Source organism: Camellia sinensis, chromosome 6, assembly GCF_055761805.1.
Source record: "Camellia sinensis isolate YWXY chromosome 6, ASM5576180v1, whole genome shotgun sequence".
Classification (NCBI taxonomy): Eukaryota; Viridiplantae; Streptophyta; class Magnoliopsida; order Ericales; family Theaceae; genus Camellia; species Camellia sinensis.
Window position 1 is genome coordinate 174,881,445 of NC_138966.1, and position 20,762 is coordinate 174,902,206.

General features: G+C 33.9%; 2 protein-coding genes across 2 annotated transcripts; both read left to right on the forward strand.

The window, feature by feature from the left end:
* The first annotated feature begins 1,661 nt into the window (after positions 1 to 1,661).
* On the forward strand, positions 1,662 to 18,457 carry LOC145793061 (RNA-binding (RRM/RBD/RNP motifs) family protein). The gene is made up of 10 exons (XM_082875462.1): positions 1,662 to 1,825; positions 4,030 to 5,431; positions 5,544 to 5,681; positions 15,304 to 15,375; positions 15,942 to 15,983; positions 16,079 to 16,168; positions 16,574 to 16,681; positions 16,806 to 16,898; positions 17,037 to 17,116; positions 17,236 to 18,457. Exons 2-10 carry the CDS (start codon positions 4,031 to 4,033, stop codon positions 18,002 to 18,004), a joined length of 2,793 nt encoding a protein of 930 aa, XP_082731588.1. The 5' UTR covers positions 1,662 to 1,825; position 4,030; the 3' UTR covers positions 18,005 to 18,457.
* A 254-nt stretch (positions 18,458 to 18,711) lies between these two features.
* PRPL28 (Ribosomal L28 family) lies at positions 18,712 to 20,685 on the forward strand. The gene is made up of 2 exons (XM_082875464.1): positions 18,712 to 19,309; positions 20,329 to 20,685. Exons 1-2 carry the CDS (start codon positions 19,069 to 19,071, stop codon positions 20,559 to 20,561), a joined length of 474 nt encoding a protein of 157 aa, XP_082731590.1. The 5' UTR covers positions 18,712 to 19,068; the 3' UTR covers positions 20,562 to 20,685.
* The last annotated feature ends 77 nt before the right edge of the window (positions 20,686 to 20,762 follow it).

Here is a 20,762-nt window from a genome sequence, read left to right on the forward strand (position 1 = left end):
ATAATTGACTATCTTATTAAAGTGATGGTATTAATGTTCTAATAATTTATTTTTCTTTACAATTTTCTGATAGAGCTATTGATAAGAAATTGCTAGTTGCTATTGATTAAAAAGTAATAAGAATTGAATAATAAATAGGAAAATGAGTTGGAGCCCCTCAAGGAGGCACCCCTTTAAACCCCTCTCTTTTTGATTGGTCAGTTTTTCTTTTTTCTTTTTCTTTTTCTTTTTTTTCTTCTCCTCCAATCACCACCCGCCACGTGTGTGTGGGGGGTAGTGGGAGTGGTGATTTGAGGGGGTCTCAATCACTTCCCTAATAAATATTAGATGTGTAGGTGATACTATACATTAAATGAGTAATCTCAATTCATAATAAGAATCACCATTCACAACATTATTGAATTAGTAAGAGTTAAGACTTCCCATATAATTTTATTTGCGGCCTTTTATTGGTTGATGAGAACATGACGAATGCATCAGTTGTCATTTTTAATTTTTTGATTCTAGATCAGTTTGTACGTATTTCGACTAATTCTTTCCTTGGTCCTGTTAAAAACAGGTCATTTATGCCAGAATTAGGGAATTCATAAAAAAATTATTTCTTGTGGCCTAGCCCAATGGTTGAACCTTGAACAATTGTTTGGGAAGCATACTCACCAATTATTTAGGACAATGCTCAGGGTTGATACATCACAGTTACACAATATATTTTTCAGGAAAGACTATGTATCATATACATTTATAACCAGTGGCGGAATGTGCCCCTGGATTTTTATTTTATTTTTTATTTTAACATATGTATATAAAAAAAATTTAAACAAAAATAATATTTAGAATAAAATGTTAAAGGACATTTTTAAATTTATGAAAACGATAGTGATTTTTTTTTATTAAAAAATGAAGTGATTATAACAAATTATATTTTTGTGCATGAAAATTTTCTGAAAAAATTAATCTCACTATATATATATAAATTACTAGAATATTAGTTATATTTGTATGTGGAGTTCACCCTTCATATGTTGCTTTACTATTGATTGGTGATATCGTATGTCAATAATGATATGATATCACTATTATATGAAATTTTTACTCAAATTTTATAAAAAATTGATTTATTTTACCATTATATAATTTATTTTAAGACTTAAATATATGATTTTTTTACATTGTCCATGATACACTAGTTACATGCAATACTTTGTTTTCGATTTTACTCGAACTTAATTGTAAACCTTTATGTGAAACACTTTTGTAATAATTTATTTAAGTTTTTTAATATTAATTCAAAAATTATTATTATCTTTTTATTGTTGGTTATGGAAAAAAAAAAGTTGTAATCAATAAATGCCCTTTTTGATTTAATTTCTTGGTCTTACCACTGCTTACAACTAAAGAAAAAAAAATGGCACAATTTCATTTTTTTTTAGTCACAAATAAAAAAAAGCATAACTAAATATTACATGATACATAACTAAAGATATCAAAATAATATTATAACTAAAAAAAAAAATTAATCGTAATTAAAAAAATATATGACTATTAAAGATACATATAGTAAGGAAATTCCCAATTTTTCCAGCACAAACGGGTTCAAAGCCAACGTGTCAATTGCTAAAGTCAAGAGGGGTAAAATAGTAAATTCACGTGCAGATAATACCGTCGTCGCATTTTAGGGTTCTCAGTCTTCGCGACAACGAGTTCATTGATTCATCTCCGAGTTCTCTCCTCTATCCATTGCACACTGCTCTGTCTGCTTTACTTCTCCGGCGACATTCCGGCGATATCCTCTTCTCCGATAACTTACCCGCAAACACCGCTCTCTGTAAGTTTCTTCTGCACTCTTTTCAATTCAAACAGCTGCAATATTGTTTTATACATAGTTATATCTATGTATAAATTCGCATAATACATGCGTATAAGCAGTTGTATGTATGTTTTAAAGCATAAAAAAATCCTTTTTTTTTTCTTTCTAATTTGATTGGTTCAATTGGATTAGTTGTGTACACATATGTATTATGATTGTGTTTGTTTGAATTTGTGGGTTAATAATTTTCAGCATTTCTATTGATAAAATGGTTTTGGGTTCTGGAATGTGGTTAGAGATGGCTACATTGATATTATCTTGTTAGGTTTTTGCAATATAATGATAGATTTTTGTTAAATTTTGTGATTGATGCCCCCCCCCCCCCCCCCCCCCCCCCCCATTTTGCTTTTTCCCATATACTTCATGTATGGATGTCTAGTAAAATTTTGTTGTGAATTTTTATTCATTAGTTTCATTTCATGTGTGCTGTCTACTTGATGCTGTCATGTTAGACTAGGAGGGAATAGGTCATAAGGAGTTCAAGTTGGTGTTGCGCGGCCATGAGGAATTTGAGCCCTAACCCATGACCCTTGTGTGGGACCTCTATGGTCATGTGGCTTAGCGGCTAGAGTTAAGATTTTGTCAAGGTACTCTTCCCATCCTACTTTAGGGTACTTACCTTGGACGGTCTTAGAGAGAGAGAGATGTTCATAAGGAGTCTATCTCAGATCAAGGCAAATGTACGTGGTGTGGTGTGGTGTGTTCCATACCTAAGGAGCACATCTTGTTACCTTTACAACCTAAGCATCCAAAGGTTATTGACTTCACAAACATTTAATTTTATGTGAAACTTTTTTAGGATTATTCATAAGAACATATTTTTAATGTCATTAATATCTTAGCAAATGTCTTTTAAGTGTTGGTCTCATGTTAATTTTTTAGTTACAGACATGGTCAAGAATTGATGGACACGTCGCGAAATGTTGGACATGTGTCCGAAATTAATTTTTAATTATGTACACTACATGCTTGAGAGTGTCTTCTTCTTAGAAGTATTTGTGCTTTTTAGCATACTAAAGTACACCTGAGCTATTATTTTAATAAATATAGTGAAATGCTAATGACTGCCCAATAGATGGTCATTAGTCTCGATGTATGTGTAAAAAATGTATAGAACTGTTTGATAATAACTGAAAACTGCATTAGGATTCTAATTATTTTGACATTATTTGCACCGCCCTAAATAAAATCTCAATTACATAGCTCGACCCATATGTGGCTACTCATGGGTGACACCTACTAGTCATATCTAGAAAATTACTAAAATTTTCCTTGAGCTATGAAATTTAATAAATCATATAGAAAAATAACCAGATTAAGACTTTACCTAAATAATCATAATAAAAGATTACTAAGCACTGGCGGAGCCAGCACATGTATAGGATGTGTATGGCCTCTCAATTTTTTTTAAAAAAATTTATAGTTACCTATATTTTTCAAATAGTTCTTCAACTCTAGTCCTTCTAAAATGTTGTGTGTCCCTCTTTTTTTATTATATTTATTCAAAAAAAAGTTCCTATGCTTTGCTTCTTTTAAATGTTTATTCTGTTATAAGCCTTCCTTTAAATATTTATCTGTTTTTGTTTTTGTTTTTGTTTTTGTTTTTGTTTTTGTTTTTTTTTTTTGTTTTTTCATGTGCGCAAAATATGTGAATCGATGATTGCAAATTTATTCTTTTGTAAATTTTTTCCTTGTATGATGAATACATAGGTTAAGTATGCAACATGTTTACTTCTTGTTTGAGGAAATGATTCAATCATGAAATACACATGTAATTAATTTCTGTGTTGAGGGAGAAGTGCCTTATGGTCAGGGCAGGGTTGGAAGACACCATCTTGACACAGTATTTTACTCTCCTCTTGGGCCATTATGTTGGTTCCACAGCATATACTAGGCCTGAAAATTTTATTATGCATGTTTCCTATTGATCGCATATGAGTTCGGCTTAAAAGAAACCAACTTCCAAACTTGTCTCTTTCCTTAATTCTGGTTTTATTCTTGCTCTTCTTATGGACTGCATCAATATGTGATATGTCTTGTGCAATGTATTATCAACATCATGGTTTTAATGATAGATCTGCCATAACTTGTGATTTTCTAACTTCATTAAGATATTGTACTGCAACTCATTGTGTCCAATATGTCAATGGAAATTTTATCAGGATGAGCAGATCAAGTCGGCATAAAGAGAGGCATGGAAGCAGGAGTGAGCTTTCTCAAGATAAGTACGAGGGAACTGCTGCTCGGATAAGACCTTTGAGTTTTGATGAGATAATGCTTAGAAGAAAGAACAAGAAGCAGTCTGGAGATGTTGAAGCTATGCCTGGTGAAGCAGAGAATATAACGGTTAAAGATGTCGTTGAGAAAGTTTTTGATCGTTCTGAATCTGTCAGAGGTTACAGAAACAAAAATGATTCTTTATCCGTTGTTGTAAAGCATTCTTCAGAGGATTTTGTGAAGGTAAGTTCCAGAAAGAAAGAAGATAACACTTTTATGAGTGAAGACAAATTGGTGAAAAGGAAAGACAAAGAAATCCGTGACTCGAAAACCAAATCAAAAGCCACATTGAACAAGGATGCTGGTGATAAAGCTAAGGGAGACAAAGATGACAGACGGGGTCATGGCAGGAGGAAAAATGATGAGTGGTTAGGCGGTGATTCGGAAAATGAATCTGACAAGAGACGGGCCAGAGATTTGGTAGCAAAGGAAAGACATGCAGACAGAAGTAGAGGAAAATCTGAAAAAGAAATCAAAAGGAAACGCAGAGACGAAGATGATGAGAGAAGTAGAGAAAAGAATGCTGTGAAGAAACATGTTTCAGGGAAACGACATGATTTAGAGTTTTCAGACAGAAAGGAAAGGAAGGAGCCATCAGAATTCTATAATGAAGAATCAAGGTTGAAAAAGAGACGATCAAGGAGTAGAGAGCGTGACAAGGATAAAGGTAGAAGGTCTCTTTCGCTCTCACCAAGGTCACACAAACGTACTTCGTATAACATGCGGGAACATGGAGAGCTGTTCTCACATTCTTCTAAAGATAGGTCCAGAAGACAGCAATCTGATGATGACAGGAACAAGATATCCAGTAATGGTTCAAGCAGCCACTATCAGAGACATGGTGAATCCACAAGTGGGCTTGGTGGCTATTCCCCAAGGAAGAGAAGATCCGAGGTTGCGGTGAAAAGTCCTCCACCTCATCGGTCTCCAGAGAAAAAAAGTGCAGGGTGGGATCTCCCACCTGCCAAAGCAGACATCAATGCTACTGGTTCTGTTCTTCCGAATGTGCAGTCTTTAAACCAAACTGCCTTGACAGCCAACACATATGAGTTGTCCACTGTGGCTCCTGTCTCTTCTACGACAGTGAGGGCCCTTTCTGGGGTTTTTTCAAATGCTGCCTTTGACTCTATTCAGCTAACACAAGCAACCAGGCCTATGAGGAGGCTTTACATAGAAAACTTACCTGCTTCAGCCTCTGAAAAAGCTGTAATGGAATGTCTTAATAATTTTCTCCTGCCTTCAGGTGTTAACCGTGTCAAAGGAACCCTACCATGCATCAGCTGCATTGTAAGTGTCTAATTAATTTTTCTATATGTACATTTCAAATAATTGGCTTGATTCTCTTGAATGTGTTTGCTATTGTGGGGATTCGACATGCCTAACCATTTTTTCACTGCAGATACACAAAGAGAAGGGGCAAGCTCTAGTGGAATTTCTTACACCTGAGGATGCTTCAGCAGCTCTTTCTCTTGACGGAAGATCATTCTCTGGCTCGTTTCTTAAAATCAGACGTCCCAAGGACTATGTTGAAGTGGCTGTAAGAATGATACCATGCCCACCTCTTTTTCTTCCTGCTTACGGTTTTTACAGATTTTATTTATTGTTATTTTCTTTATTCTTCTTGGGTTTTATATGTAGTGATATTAGCATTGAATTTGGTGATATTCTTGTGCATGAAAATAATGTTGCATGATTAAAATTGGAAGTGAATCTAGGAATATTTTTTTTAGTTTCCATTGAAACAGTTGAAATGTGTTAGTCTCAACTGACACCTAAAATTAGTGGAGTATCAAAATTCAATGTTTCTACCAAAACATAACGAAATGCACCAAAATTCTGAAACATTACGAAACATTAAAATGAGTTGTTTCATCATCTAGTATGAATTTCCAACAATAGTAATTTCTATTGACCTTTTCTGTTAAAAGAAAAGATTTGAGAAACAGAACTTTTAAATTTATTATAGAATTCGAGGAAGCAAAAAGGAGAAGATAGAGATAGGAGAGGACAAGTTAATAAGTTTAAGTCACTTCATTCTCTTTTTTGTTTCTATAAGTACCTTTTTATATGTATTTATCAACAACAAAAAAAGTACCTTTTTATATATAGAAATATCATCACTGATCCTTTTTTTTCTTTCTTCCCCCCAATCACTACAAGAATCTTGCATCTTTTATGATTTTTTCTTACAATAGCAAACCCCCCTTCCCCAACTAAGCTTTTGAACCTTTGTTTATGTGCTTCTAATATTTACAGGTTTTTATTGAACTTTTCTTGTTAATAAATAGAAATAAAAATGAACTTTTCGTTTCGTTTTCTTCTTCATTTGTTGGTGACCATTGATGAACATAGTCCTGAGTTGTCGCTGTACAATAATTGATATTACCGTTTGTTTACATTATGATTTATCTGCATAATGGATGATTATTGTTGCTAATTCCGGAGTTGATCTATATTTGAAATGTAAACCATGAGAATGCTTTTGTTTGAGAGCATATCCATTTTATGGTGGCATTGAAAAAAAAATGCTGAATCACGGTTTGCATGTGAATTTAGCCCTCGGAGGATAATCTAAGCTGGTTAACATTCAATATTATTTCCATGAAGACTAGGCTGAAAGCAGGACTAATGCAAGTCAAGTAGCAATTTCTGTGTGGCCGTGAACAATAACTTGATTTGTTGAAGAAGAATGTAACTTAAGATCTTTCTTTCAATTCCTTAAGGTCCTTCTCAAAACACATCAAAGCTTAACTTCATTAATCGAATGATTATGAAAGTAAGTTACTGTTTTTATAGAGCTACTACGATTTAGACTCTTTAGGAAACTTTAAGTTTACCATAAGGATCCCGATAGTAGAACTTGAACTAAAATAAGACCCTTGGACTCATAATACAGCTCATGTCCATGAAGCATAGAAATTACTAAACTAAGTTAACTTTGGTTTCTAAGTAGCAGCAAAGTATCCCAAAACAAATACTAAGTATGAATCAAATAGTCCCAACATTGAATTAGCCAAGGTCCCAAAAATGCATTAGGTGGTCATTGTCACACAATATGCCTAAATATAAGATTATATATGTGGTTGAAGCTACGAAGCTGGGTATAGGTAGACAGTTCATCCAAGTGACAGCAAATATGATGGCAATGTCCCTGACATTTGGTTTTGCTGGTGAATCACTCATCCCAACTAACTCAATGAAATATTATTCCTAGAAAATCCTAGTACTTAACAAAATTTGGGGATTGCATGATGTTCAATGTATGGCTTCAATTGAGACCCCAGGCATGATTAGAATTGTTATCAGTTGTATCGGGCAATATTGGTAATCTGATACATTCGCCTATGTAAAAAGTGATTTCTGGGTCAAGTACTTATATTTATTGGATGATGGCTAGATTGATAAATATACATTCTGCATGCTACAAATATGCAGGCTATTGAATATATACCAACATATTCTACTGCTTTGAAGTCTTGCATCTATCATAGAATCATATTTTTTATTATGTTATATCCCTAACAATTAAGTGAGTGGATGATAATCAGAGTTGTCATGATTTGTGGGAGTTCCTAAACAGACCTTCCTTAAATAGTAATTTATGATCTATAAATGGTTGGAATAAATTTTCCATGGGGTTGCTACCCGTTCTTTCTTTCTTTTTCTTTTTTTTTTTTTGTTCCTTTTCTAAGCTATCTACATGTTGTATTGTTGTTCTAAATGGGTAGCATGCTTATCTTCGAAAAAGAGTTGTTATGTTATACGTTTTTTGTGGTCTAAGTGGTGAAAAAGCCTCGTCTTTTCCTCTTAATTAAATTACTTAATATCCATTTAACATAACAAATAAAATTTTGGATTGGAGAGAGTGACAAAATTGAAACAGTACTTGTCAAGAAGAAGAAGAAGAAGAAGAACAAGGAAATAGCATAAACAATCTGTGATACTCTTGGCAATGGGTAGCATGTATTATGGCTCCTCTTCACAAAGCTGATCTACAGTGTTCTGAAAGGCTCCAGGTGCACCAAGGCTTTAAGGGCTCCTACAGCCTAAGCGCGAGGCGTGCCCCTCACCAAAGCGAGGCGCACGTAATAGAAGAAAAGCAAAATTATAAAATAGGCAAACTTTTTAACAAACCAGATATATGATGTATATTAAAAATATAATATCCAGCAAAAGGTATAAAGTATCACATTCACATCCGCCAAAAATCTTAAGTATTAAGATCATCCACATAAAGTTTAAAACAACTAAGCTTCTAGTTTGTGGTTCAAAAAAAAAAAAAAAAAGAAAAAGGTCCAATGGTTGCATTGTACAAAGAAAAAAATAGAGAGCAGGAGAAGAAACCAGAGAAGAAAAGAAGAGGAGAAGAGAAGAAGATCAGAAAAATAAAAAATAAAAAAAAAAGGGTAAAGAAAAAGAGGCGAAGAGAGAAGAACCAAAGAAAAACTAGAGAAGAGAAGAAGAGAAGAGAACCTGTGTACCGTGTGTTGAATTGAAAGCCAAAGAACTGTGTCAGCTTCTCTTCCAGTCGTGTCATCGTCTTCTTCTCCACCCACTAGGGTTTTTTTTAAATCATTTTTGCTCTTTTGGACCACATTTTGGTCATTTTATAATGTAAGAGAGATTTTATTCCATATGGGTATCCACACAGAAAACCATATGAGCTGTTGGAGTGGAATACAAGTGAAGTGCAAAAGGCGCTTGCCTGTCACTTTAGAATAAGGCGCTCGCCTCAGCGCCTCAATTGCGCCTTACCCATGTTGCCTCGCCTTGCTATGCATGAAACGCCGACCTGCTCCTCCTCTCGCCTCGCCTTGAGCTTAGGCACGCGCTTAGGCTCGGTTTTCAAAACACTGATCTAGTAAATACTGGTCTCTGATTAATCTTGCAATTTTTACCACCAAAAGGTGTCTGCTGCACCTAATGGTTTCTACTCCTTAGATTGACCGTGACAAGTAATATCTGTATTTGATGATGTATGCTCTTCAACCTTGGTCTTTGAATGTGGATGGTGTCTTAATAATATGCAAAGAGAATGCTTAAAAATCATGCTACCTGTCCACAATGTTTTTTGATAATGATGTGATTACAATAGGCACGCTCAAAATTGTTTGGAGGGAAACCATGTTAACTGTTTTTTTTTTCCTTCTGAAACTTCTTTTATAGGTAAATTTTTTGGTGTAAACATCTTGACTCATCTTTTTTTCTTCCTCATGGAGAAGAATTTGAATTTTTTGCCTGTTAAACAGTGCAAGATTAAGATTTCGGATGACAAATCTATGTGTTTGATTGGTCAATGAAATAAATGTCGCAAATGCCAGAATTTTCTTGAGGGCATAAGATGTATTCATGCTTCAAGTCCTTTTTATTAGAAAATCTGTCACTTTCTCCTACCACAACTTCTGTTATTTTTCAGTGGTAGGGGTGTATTGGAGTTGAGCAGTTGGGTTTGTTTAATTTTTGACTGAAGGTCATAAAAAACTCTAAAAGTCTACGTCTGAAGTGACTTAAAGTTTTAGGATATGCCTTGTGTTAATAACTTTTATTTTCTGAGGGACAGATAAATATGTTTATGTGTAAATATGAATTAGATCTATGAACCACGGATACTTCTGCAAGGGAGTCATATTTGTATTGGAAACCATTACTCAGATACTCATAGATACGTATTCAATGCGTCCTAAATGTATCCACATTTAGAAATTATTTTGTATTTATTTTGAATAGGTATAGGATACTTTCTGGTAAGTATTTGACCTATCTTGAAATTAAGATGTGACATATCTTATGTAGCATTAGATTATAATTATTAGAATAAATGTAATAATAGTTTTCAATGCTATGCATACTCCTTATTGAAGAAAAATGGAAAATATTGAGATTGAAGTATGGAAAATTTGGTCCAAGTTTGTGCCCCATAAAATAACCTTAAATCTATTATTATTATTATTATTTTTATGTGAATATGTATAAATTTGAAATTTAGAATATTTGATAGATAAATAAAGACAAATAGTTTTGTTACTTATATGGTTTGATATTTTTCAATTTATATACATACATACATTCATGATATAGATACACATATATCTCAGATTAAGCTTATCCAACTTTTTTAGAAATAAATTTTCATACCAATGTATTTGTATCATTCCATACCTATATCTTGTATCTGTATCAATGCTTCATAGAATTAGATGTTACATTTCTCACTGGTAAATGGTAGAAAGTAGGAATCCATTGATGTTTTATTTATTTTTCTGTTTTATTTTTAAATGATTTGAACTTTCTTGCTCTACAAAATAATGAGCTTTTAAACGATTTCTAACTCTAATTTATTTATTTGAAGAATCCAGATACCTTCTTTTTTAAGGTAGCCAATCCAGAGCTCTAGTCTGTTAGAGTTGGATTTGGACTTTCTACACAAGGTTCCTGCGGTTAAGGTTTATTGCTTACAGCTTAAAAGGGGAATATCATAAGAAAAGATGCTTCCATTGTCAAAATATGTGTTTTCTTCCCTCCTGAACAACTTAAAGAAAATTCATTTGAATACCAGTGTGCATACAAGAAAAGTGTGTGCCTGCCATTTTCACAGTATCCTTTGGCTTTTAACTTCTGAATAAATGATAAATGTGGTTGCTGTTTTGAATTAAAGATAATAAAAAGCAACCTTGACTGAATTCCAATTTTCTGAATTCCTTCCTTTTTTGATGCTTCAAGCTCTAGTTTTCTATTGAACCTTTTCTAATTTAGTAGTCAGGACTATTAGGCAAAACATGAACAATGTCATGATTATGCAATTGCGCTGCTAAAAAAAAAAATAATGATAATGAAAAAAAGAAAAGATTATGCATCCTTGAATCCAGGGCAGATCTCACTCTATGAAAAGTTCATTTAATAGCATTATTCTTCAAATTACAAATTATTGCTGTGGTCTGACTCTTCTTTTTTGCACAAGACTGATCTGTCTGTTAGTCTTCTTGTGTAGAGTTTTCTGACCATCATGTTGAATCTCTTAAATAGGGTGTTTATGTTGGTTATGTCCTAATTCACGATCACGATGGTGATGAAGCTGACTCCTAAATAAGAAGAATATCAGGTGTAGTGCCAAGTTTGTTGTGTTTGCAGCTTCCTTTCTTTTTTCTTTTTTCTCTCCTTTTTTCTCCCATTAGAATTGCTTTTGGGGTTTTGCACTAAGATATAGGAACTTTTGTAACTTACAATTTAGTGTTGGCTTTTATGTGATTTCAACTTGCAAAACAGTATGGGAGGGCTGTGTGCTATCTTTCTCAATGAATGATTCTCTCATGGTTTGCTCTTGATTTTGATTCCAATTATTGCTTGATTTAGAGAAATGATGACTGTTGTGTGACTATAAATGTTACCATTGTTATATGCAGCACATGATTGCACCCCAGTTATTCAAGCTAACCACCCCGTTGACCCCCTTTGCTTCTGTATTACAGCTGAAACATTTCTTTTTGTTGAGGAGATTTCTTGACATCTAATAGAAGGCATTAGATGATCATGGCGGAAGCCTATTGTGTTCATGTTTTCCTTTTGATTATTCGTTGCCGTTGTCTTTTTTACTGAAGAATTCAATAGATGTAACAACAAGAGTTCATGCAACTACAATGGCTCCAGATGAGCAGGCATAAGCCATTTGAAACTTCCGGTATTCAACTATTGGTTCCATAGATCCTTTTTTGCCTTTGAGGTCTCTTTAGGTTCTTCCATGAGCCTTATTAAGGGTCTTCGTTAAGTCATAAGCATAGTTTGTTCGCCACAGCTTCCAGTTTCCCTAATAGGGATTTTGATAAAACCATTTCAATACTTTTGGAGATCTTCAGACCACCTTGTATGTGAAAAGATCATCTAGCTCTATGGGAGTTATTTTGGCTATGTTTGGTTTGGTTTTCATAAACTTGTTTAAGATTTTTTTTCTAAAAAACTAAAAATTAATTTGGTGCAAGAAATAAATAAATAAAAAAAAACACTTATCATTTTTATATAATTTTATCTTTTGGGAGGTCAATAATAATTTTCAAAAATTAAAAAATATCTTTTTGATATTTATTTTATCAAACTAGTTTTCATTTTTTCAAAAAAAATTCTGAAAAACAAACCCAACATGGCCTTTATTTCTAATGCTACCTTCTATTGTCTTTTCACTGATCCATGTTAGCATCTTCACATCGTCTGTACTTGGGATGGTTGGAACATGTCAATCAATCAAATTGGCAAGTGAAACTGATTAAAAAACTTGTTTAGTTGTTACTTTATGAACTAAGATGCACGGATACGGACACGTGACACGACACGAATACGACACGGACACGCCGACACGTTAATTTTAAAAAAATGCAAGACACGACACGTGGAGGACACGCATGAAATATATAATTTTATATATTTATTATATATTATATATATGAATATATCATTCAAAGATAATAAAAAATGCAATATAGCACTATTTCCTATAAATTTATATGGTTTTTGTTTTATTATTGTATCTTAAGTTGTTTTGTTCAAACTTATAATTAGTTTCACATATGTATAATCAATAGACACATGTGTTTAAACAATTGACACGTGTGTCTTCCAAGTGTCCAAAGAGCGTCCGGGTCTTTAAAAATATTTAAAAAATAGGACACGTTTTGAAGAGTATCGGACACGTGTCCTAAGAGTGTCCAAAGAGTGTCAGTGTCCGACACGGACACGACACGGATACGTCACCTTCTTAGCAGTGTCCGTGCTTCTTAGTTTATGAATTGATGTACAATTAATAGTGGGCTTGATTCATCTGCTGTAATGGTTCCTTCCTACATGCAGATATCAATTTTTCATCTTTTTATTCTACTACTGCTATGTTGTTCTTAGTTAATAGACAAATGAGAATATTCTTATAGGGGAAATTCAATAGTTCTTATTTCCACAGTTGTAAAGTGTGTTAGAAATTATTTTATTCTAAGTTCTTTCTGATTTTGCAAAAGTAACTATTTTATTTTTAGTTCTTCCTGAAAATATGTCATCTTGACTTAATCAGTTCTTTCAGATATGTCTCTTGCTTCCTCTGATGTTCATATTTTGTGTTAGCTTTCTTTAATTTTTTATTTTGCTGTTCATGTTTTAATCTTGTGGGGAACTGAAGATATCACAGTAATTAATGTAATTTTCTCATCTATAAAATGTATCTATTAAAGAATGTATTCATGATGTCGACAGAATTCCACATGAGCTATATAAGGTTTGTGAAAATTGGTAGGCTGCACAAAACTGCCAATTACTCATTATAAGTAATAACTTGAAATGCATTTTGATTCTCTTATGTTTGTATCGCTTAAAAAAGAAAGAACTCAATTAAAGCTGTGGAATTCTGGTCTATCTCGTTGCGGAAATGCACCTAATGTTAAGAAGCCATTTTATATTCTTTTGCTTTCCTTTCTACTTGATAAGCATTACATTTAATACAGCTATGAGGTTTGGAAAATTTAATTTGAAGGATGTATGTGCTGCTTTTATGTAATATTCAGAATAGTTAGTTTGAAGTCTTTTTATTTGCTAAATATTTTTGTACAGCACATTACTTTTCTGAGTATTTCCAAAAGTCTAACTACAATACTTGTTTCCTAAGGCTTTGTTTGGGGACTAAGTATTTTAGCCAAAAAGTAGTCACTATAAGTTGTTACATCATTCTCTCTATTTTTCTGCACATTTTTTTCGTAAAAAGCCAAAAAAATTACTAAAATAGCCTGTTTCCAAACGAGGCCTTAATTTAGTTTGTAAATTAATTGTTGATTCGTTGTAGTTTTCATTGGGTAAGTGCATCATAAGTGTTATCATTGAGGTTGGAAGCAATGGATCTGAATACATGTCATATTCTTCTTGGAAATGAGAATTATACTGATAGAGTCACTGGTTCAACTCTCATATAAATTTTCAGCAGGGAATAATGGTTCTGAATTTGTTCTTAATCATAGTTTTTCTTTTTTCCTCAGCTTGAGTAGAATTTACCCCCTTAGGACTAATAAGCCTGACACTGTAGGGTTTTATATTAGAGCAATGCTACATCCACCGAATTTCGGCTTGCCCGAATCACCCGAATTTGTGCATGCCGGTCGTTCGGCCAGTTGTCCAGTAACAAGGGTGACAGTCGCGGTTGATAAGGGTTGCACCAGTCGTTCGGGCGGTCATCCAGGCAATAGACCGGTATGCACAAATTCGGACGATTCGGGCAAACTCAAATTCTGTGGATGAATCATTTTTGTTTATATTATGAGAAATACTGAAGACCCACAATTTTAGATCCACAAATTCATCCACAATGACGTAGCAAAAGAGTTGGGCCCTGTACAAGTGTGTGACAAATCACAATTTGACACCTACTATGCCTCTTCAGTGTGGGTAAAATTTGGGGAGCTCTTTTAGGAGTCTCGGACATTTTCCTTGTATTTTTTGTCTCACGCATGCTTAGTCATGGGTAAAGCAACGATCTCATGGTATGTATAGTCTGTTTGATTAGAGATATGGACCTCTTAGCACTATGTGGATCTCTAATTTAATATATTTAGCCCTGTTTTTATAAAAATAAAAAAATTACAATTTACAACTCGTCAGTGAACTGTCATGAAACTTGTAGATTGAGATTAAATGTTATCCATTGTAGAGTTTCAAAATAAATCTAGTACCTTTGTCGGACACTTAAGCGTGGATAAGGTATGTGTCCAATATTTCCCATTAGATATGTGCTTGACAAGCATATCCATCACTTCAATTTGTTATATAATTGTATCTAACACTTTCATTGGATGACATTTTTGTTGCATAATTGCTATAAAATGAATAAATTGTTTTTTTTGTTGACACTCCATGTTACATAAAACAGCACTTTATCCCACAAAATAGGTTAAAATATAAAAAAAAAAAACATGAGGTTTGATGGGTCTTGCTGTTAGATACGGGCACGACACCCGTATCCAAGTCCATGTAACATAGATTACTATACAGGTTCTTTCTTCTTTGTTGAGTTCCTTTATGTAACAATGTTAGCTATTTTTGGTTGAAACAGTATTTTCTTTTATGCTTTGCTGTTTCTGAGGTATATTGTGGTTACCATTCATGTAGCAGGTTTTCAGACAGTTGCTATTTTCATGCAGACTGGTGGTCCTGACAAATCAGTGGCTGCAGTTGATTCAATAAGTGATATTGTAAGGGATTCACCTCACAAGGTAACAAAATCACATTTGAGAATTACTTTCTAACCATCTGCTTCCAGAAGTGCTGTACCCTTCCATCTGTTTTCAAGCAGCAACTAGAGTCATTTCCTTGCATACTTTCTGTTTCAAGCCAGTTATTTTATGAAACTACCAAATATTCAGGACTTTCCCTCTTGTTCTCTTTCGCTAGTCAAGTCTTTGAGTCCAAACAATGAGGAGTCAACGATTTTTTCATTGAAGTTCCTGTTTTACATGGGGTTGTTTGGGGATGATCTAAATAAGTGCACTTATTTGATAAGTGCATATATTTGGGTCACATCTCCTCTCTACTTTTCTGCACATCTTTTCGTGAAAAGTTATAAAGTGCACTAAATAAGCAAACCCCAAATAACCCTAAGTGCTTTTAGAACTGCGAAAAACTTGGTACTTTCTAATGTATTTTTCTTCAATGTAGTATGGAGGTTGATCTTCTTTAGTTATTTATTCTGTTGGGAAAAAAAAAAAAATTATATTTGGCCCTCTTAGACAGACATGAAGTTGCCATGATGTTCAATTTCTTGCTAAATGCTTTGCTGCAGATCTTCGTTGGTGGGATTTCAAAAGCTATTTCATCGGAAATGGTAACATGATCATATATTATTGATTTTGTGGCATCTAATTTTCCCTATCTGTATCATCCAGTTTTAGTGACTAAAACTTCTAGGATGCTTTTCAGCTTATGGAGATAGCTAGTGCCTTCGGACCTTTAAAAGCATTCCACTTTGAAGTTAATGTCGATATTAATGAACCATGTGCATTCCTTGAGGTATGAGACTAATATTCTTTCATTTTATTTTTGTTTCGAGTAAATTCTTGGCTTAACAGAGACCCTCCAACATAGTTCTTGCTTGAATTAATGACTTTCGGGCATGGTTGGTTTGTCATGTGGCATTTTGGATGTATTTTAGTATATATGTGAGTTCTGAGGAGTTAATAATTCATTTATGAATATTAATTGCACCAGTTTGTTAGTTTGATTCCTAACTCCAATAATACTGTATTGATTCTTTAATTATTTATCTTGAAATTTTGACATAACGATCAATTTAACTATCCCTTACTATTATCTTGAAATTCATTTATGAATATCAATTTCGCTCTTCTCTCTGTCTTATTAATAATCCCTTTACTTCTGATTTTGATATGGTGACCATAATTGGTACTTTTTCAGTATGTAGACCAATCAGTTACTATCAAGGCTTGTACGGGTCTGAATGGAATGAGGTTGGGAGGAAAAATGTTGACTGTAGTTTTAGCTACCCCGGATGCATCATCAGCTGTATGTTGTCACTTCCCTTTTCCTGCTTGCTGTAGCTATCAAAACAGAATTCCATTTTTTCTTTATTTAATGATTTTTTCTTCCTAATGACGAGTATTTAACGTAAGCCAATACTTAATTATAGGAAAATGTTGGAAATTCACCTTTCTATGGTATCCCTGAACATGTGAAACCACTTCTCGAGAAGCCCACACAAGTGCTGAAGCTTAGAAATGTGGTATGGTATCTTTGGTAGATTATCTGCATAGTTATTTTGTATTTATCGTGTTTTATTAATTATGCGGTTGGGCAGGTTTATTGTTATATTGAGTTACCCTTTCCTTTTTCTTTAATCTTTTTCCCATACATGATTTAGTTGGATCCCGAGGCTCTCTCATCACTATCTGAACCAGAACTGGAAGAAATATTAGAAGACATACGAATAGAGTGTGCCAGGTTCACAACAGACACTTCTTTCTTTGTTTTATTCTTTTTTTTTTTTTTTACAAGACTTTACTTATTTATTTAATTTTTCCTTTTGTAATTATGAACTTGACACCTATCCAATCCTGCAGGTTTGGCATTGTTAAATCTGTGAATGTTGTCAAGTGCGATGATTGTGATACCATCCCAGAAAAATGTGAAGTCTCGGATGACACTGGTTCTGGTAGCAAAGGCCCAGACTTGAATTGTACCGAGCACACAAGAACAGTAATCTCTGGAGAACCTATTGATTGTGATTCACAAGAAATCAGCAGATCAGAGCCTGCAAATATTGCCAAAGAACCCGAAGTAGTTGATAAAGCTATAGAAGTTGATGACATTTGTGGCGATAAACCCACAGCTGATCTAATGGAGGATGAAATGTGTGAACCAGCTCAACTTGACAGTAAAGAGGCTCTCGAAGACTCAGCCTGTGAGGATAATTCTAATGCCATTTCCCTAGAACTCAATGACCAACTGAACTTGAATGATCAAATGGAGTGCCATGATGGTGACAATGCTGATGATAATATTCTGACAAGAGATGCTGAGATGGAAAACGAATCAATGGTTCAAGAAAAGTTGAAATCAGAGGAAGCCAACGGAAAGCAGCAGGAAACTTCAGCTGAAATGAATTGTAGTGTGAGAATGGACTCGGATAATCATGAGAAAAATGGAAATAGGGAACGGGTTTTTGATCTTGAGGATGTTTTTGAACCTGGTTGCATTCTAGTGGAGTATGGAAGGACAGAAACTGCTTCTGTGGCTGCACATTGTCTGAATGGACGGCTTTTTGACAACCGGGTTGTGACAGTTGGGTACGTTGCTTATGATATTTACGGAAAAAGGTTTCCTAAATGAAATATGTTGAGGATCAGTGGCTTAATCGCCTGCACTGGATGGCAAAATACTGACGATTTATACCCAATGCTGCAAATGACTCTATGGAAAGACTTTCATTGTATTTCCAAATTTCAGCATGTTTCTTTTTGATCTTGAGCATATTGAGATGTTGTCTGAGTTCAACTTTTTCATATACAAAGAATTAATAGGGTTCATTTCAGTTAAATACCTTGGAAGTCATTAGACACTTCCGAAAATGGAGTTGCTTTGTACTGCATTTTGTATTTTCACAGAACTGATGTAAGGGCTCAGGTACATGGAGAGCAATGATATGCTCTGTTGGACATATTATGTGACTATTGTTTGTAATTTGATTTTTAGAGGTAATCAGCTCTAGATATTCACTTTGGGCATGTTTGATTATCAGATTATTTTTTATGGAATTGGATATAAATGGGAGTATTGTGGGTCTGATCCTGGACTATTTTGACTTGACAACTATTTTTTTCCCCTTATAAATAATTTTTATGGATGTACAAAGAGAAAAGATAGGGATCATGAAAAGACTTTCATGAAACTGATCATAAAAAATTTATAACTCTTGCATTACCTTGATTAGTGTGTGGTGTTTTATTTTAAGTGTAATCCAAAGATCATAAATCTTTCATGATCATTTTCATGAAAGTTTTTTCATGATACGTAGCATTGCTCATGTACAAAACAACGGTGGATAATTGTTGAAACCAACGGTGGAAAATTCTCTCTCTCTCTCTTCACTCTCTACAATCGATTTTTTTTTTTTCAAAGAAAAAAATTAAAAATTAAATGATACTTTTCTAAAATAATTATAAATTTATAAAAAAAATTTATGATTTTAATCATTAAAATTGATAAAATTTACTATGAATTATTTTTGGAAAATAATATGGAGGAGCGAAAGTTATATTTTGTGGGAAGGTCGATAAGTGTGGTAAAAACAATTGATAAGCTTTTACCGTTATCCGAACACTACTACCACTCACAGCTCTCTCTCTCCGGTATATTTTCTGAAAGCAGATAAGAGAGAGAGAGAGAGAGAAACCATGGCCGTTGTTACAGCATCAGCATCATCGTCGTCGGGACTATTGGTAGGCCACAAGTCCGGTGTATGCTTCTGGAGAGCACAGTTGTCATCGACCAGACAGGCGTTGAGGACGAAGAAGGCGTGTTCGGAGCTAGGGTTTGTCACCTCGCAGTTGAGTGGCATCAAAATTTCATACCTCAACAATGTCTTCGCCAATCCAATCTCTGCCCGTTTCAATCCCCCTCTTCAACCTGTTGCCCGTAATCTCTCTCTCTCTCTCTCTCTCTCTCTGCATATCTGATTGTCTTTTTCAAATTCTTTCTAAGACCGAAATTTGATATCTTTATTTTAAAAAGAGAAACTATAATTTCATGTTATACTAGTTTGTTTCATTAACTTTCATTACAGTGACTAATTAAATGTAGAATCTACTGCTTTACAACTACTTTACATGGCTTCAGCTTCTGTGTTACATCTAAATGCTCCCTTCATACTCTTGCTATTATTTTTTTTTTTATTTTTTTTTTGTGTGTGTAGAACATGGAAGTGGAATTTTGATCACATTACTTTGCATTCTTCTTGTTAAATTGATTGGAGGGTGCAATCCAAGAACAAAGACTCAAAAACTTTAATAATCAGCTTATTCCTACTTGTAATGGATTAAGATTTATTGAGAAGGATAGGAAGATAAGGGAGATGCAGTTTAACAATTGAGACTCAAGAACATGTTGGTTCATTTGTTAGGAACATAAATTGGAAGGAAAGGGAAGTCAATTTCTTTTGATGGAATGGAAAGGGGAAGAGAATGCAAAGTGATTATAACTCCCTCTTTCCTCACCAAAACCAGTCTGCCCAAGAAACGGGTGAAGAAAATCAAGGAGAACAGGGATTATAGGAGAAAAGGTTTCCTGTTATGTTAAATCAAGTAGAGAAGGAATTATTTGAGAAAGATTTTACTTTTAAAAAATTTCCACTTATTAATTGCAAAACTGGGATGTGAATCACTCCTTTGAAAATTGGGTTTTTTGAATAATGGTTGATCCATTTGAGTTGATATTGATAAGATTTATGAGACATATAGACTATAAAATATATATATATATATATATATATTACTATTAGGCAGAGATCTTAGGTTGTAATTTTATATGCCTCTGTGACATAACATGTTTTTCTTCATCATTAACCATTGCAAGAGCTACTTATTTATGTAGTTTGTAAAAGAATCATTGCAAAATCAAAGGATGATATTGAGTACATTCATGAAATTTATTTTCAGGTAGAGTGTGTCCTTTCACCGGGAAGAAATCCAATAGGGCAAACAAGGTTTCTCACTCAAACCACAAGACAAAGAAGTTGCAGTTTGTGAACCTACAGTACAAAAGAATCTGGTGGGAGGCAGGGAAACGTTACGTCAAACTGCGGTTGTCAACCAAGGCAATAAAGACCATAGAGAAGAATGGACTGGATGCTGTTGCTAAGAAGGCTGGGATTGATCTTCGCAAGGAATAATGAATAGTTTGTTGGTTTTTCCAAGCACCACTAGTTGCATGTTTTTTTCCTATGTTGCTATTTTTGTGACATTTTTTACACTGCTGAATATTTTAGTTAAATGCAAAGCTCCATTATTGTTATCTTTCTGTGATTTCTTTTGTGCATGCACTCAAGGTGAACTAATTTCTTGTATGCAATTTATGTGTTCATGTGCTCGTG

What these genes read in the sequence shown, in the direction of transcription:
- PRPL28 (XM_082875464.1), top strand. Translation starts at nt 19,069, where the DNA reads ATGGCCGTTGTTACAGCATCAGCATCATCGTCGTCGGGACTATTGGTA. An exon ending in CCCTCTTCAACCTGTTGCCC is followed by an intron (nt 19,310 to 20,328) that starts GTAATCTCTCTC and finishes ATTTATTTTCAG; the next exon opens with GTAGAGTGTGTCCTTTCACC.
- LOC145793061 (XM_082875462.1), top strand. Translation starts at nt 4,031, where the DNA reads ATGAGCAGATCAAGTCGGCATAAAGAGAGGCATGGAAGCAGGAGTGAG. An exon ending in TAAGGGATTCACCTCACAAG is followed by an intron (nt 15,376 to 15,941) that starts GTAACAAAATCA and finishes GCTTTGCTGCAG; the next exon opens with ATCTTCGTTGGTGGGATTTC. An exon ending in CCCCGGATGCATCATCAGCT is followed by an intron (nt 16,682 to 16,805) that starts GTATGTTGTCAC and finishes ACTTAATTATAG; the next exon opens with GAAAATGTTGGAAATTCACC.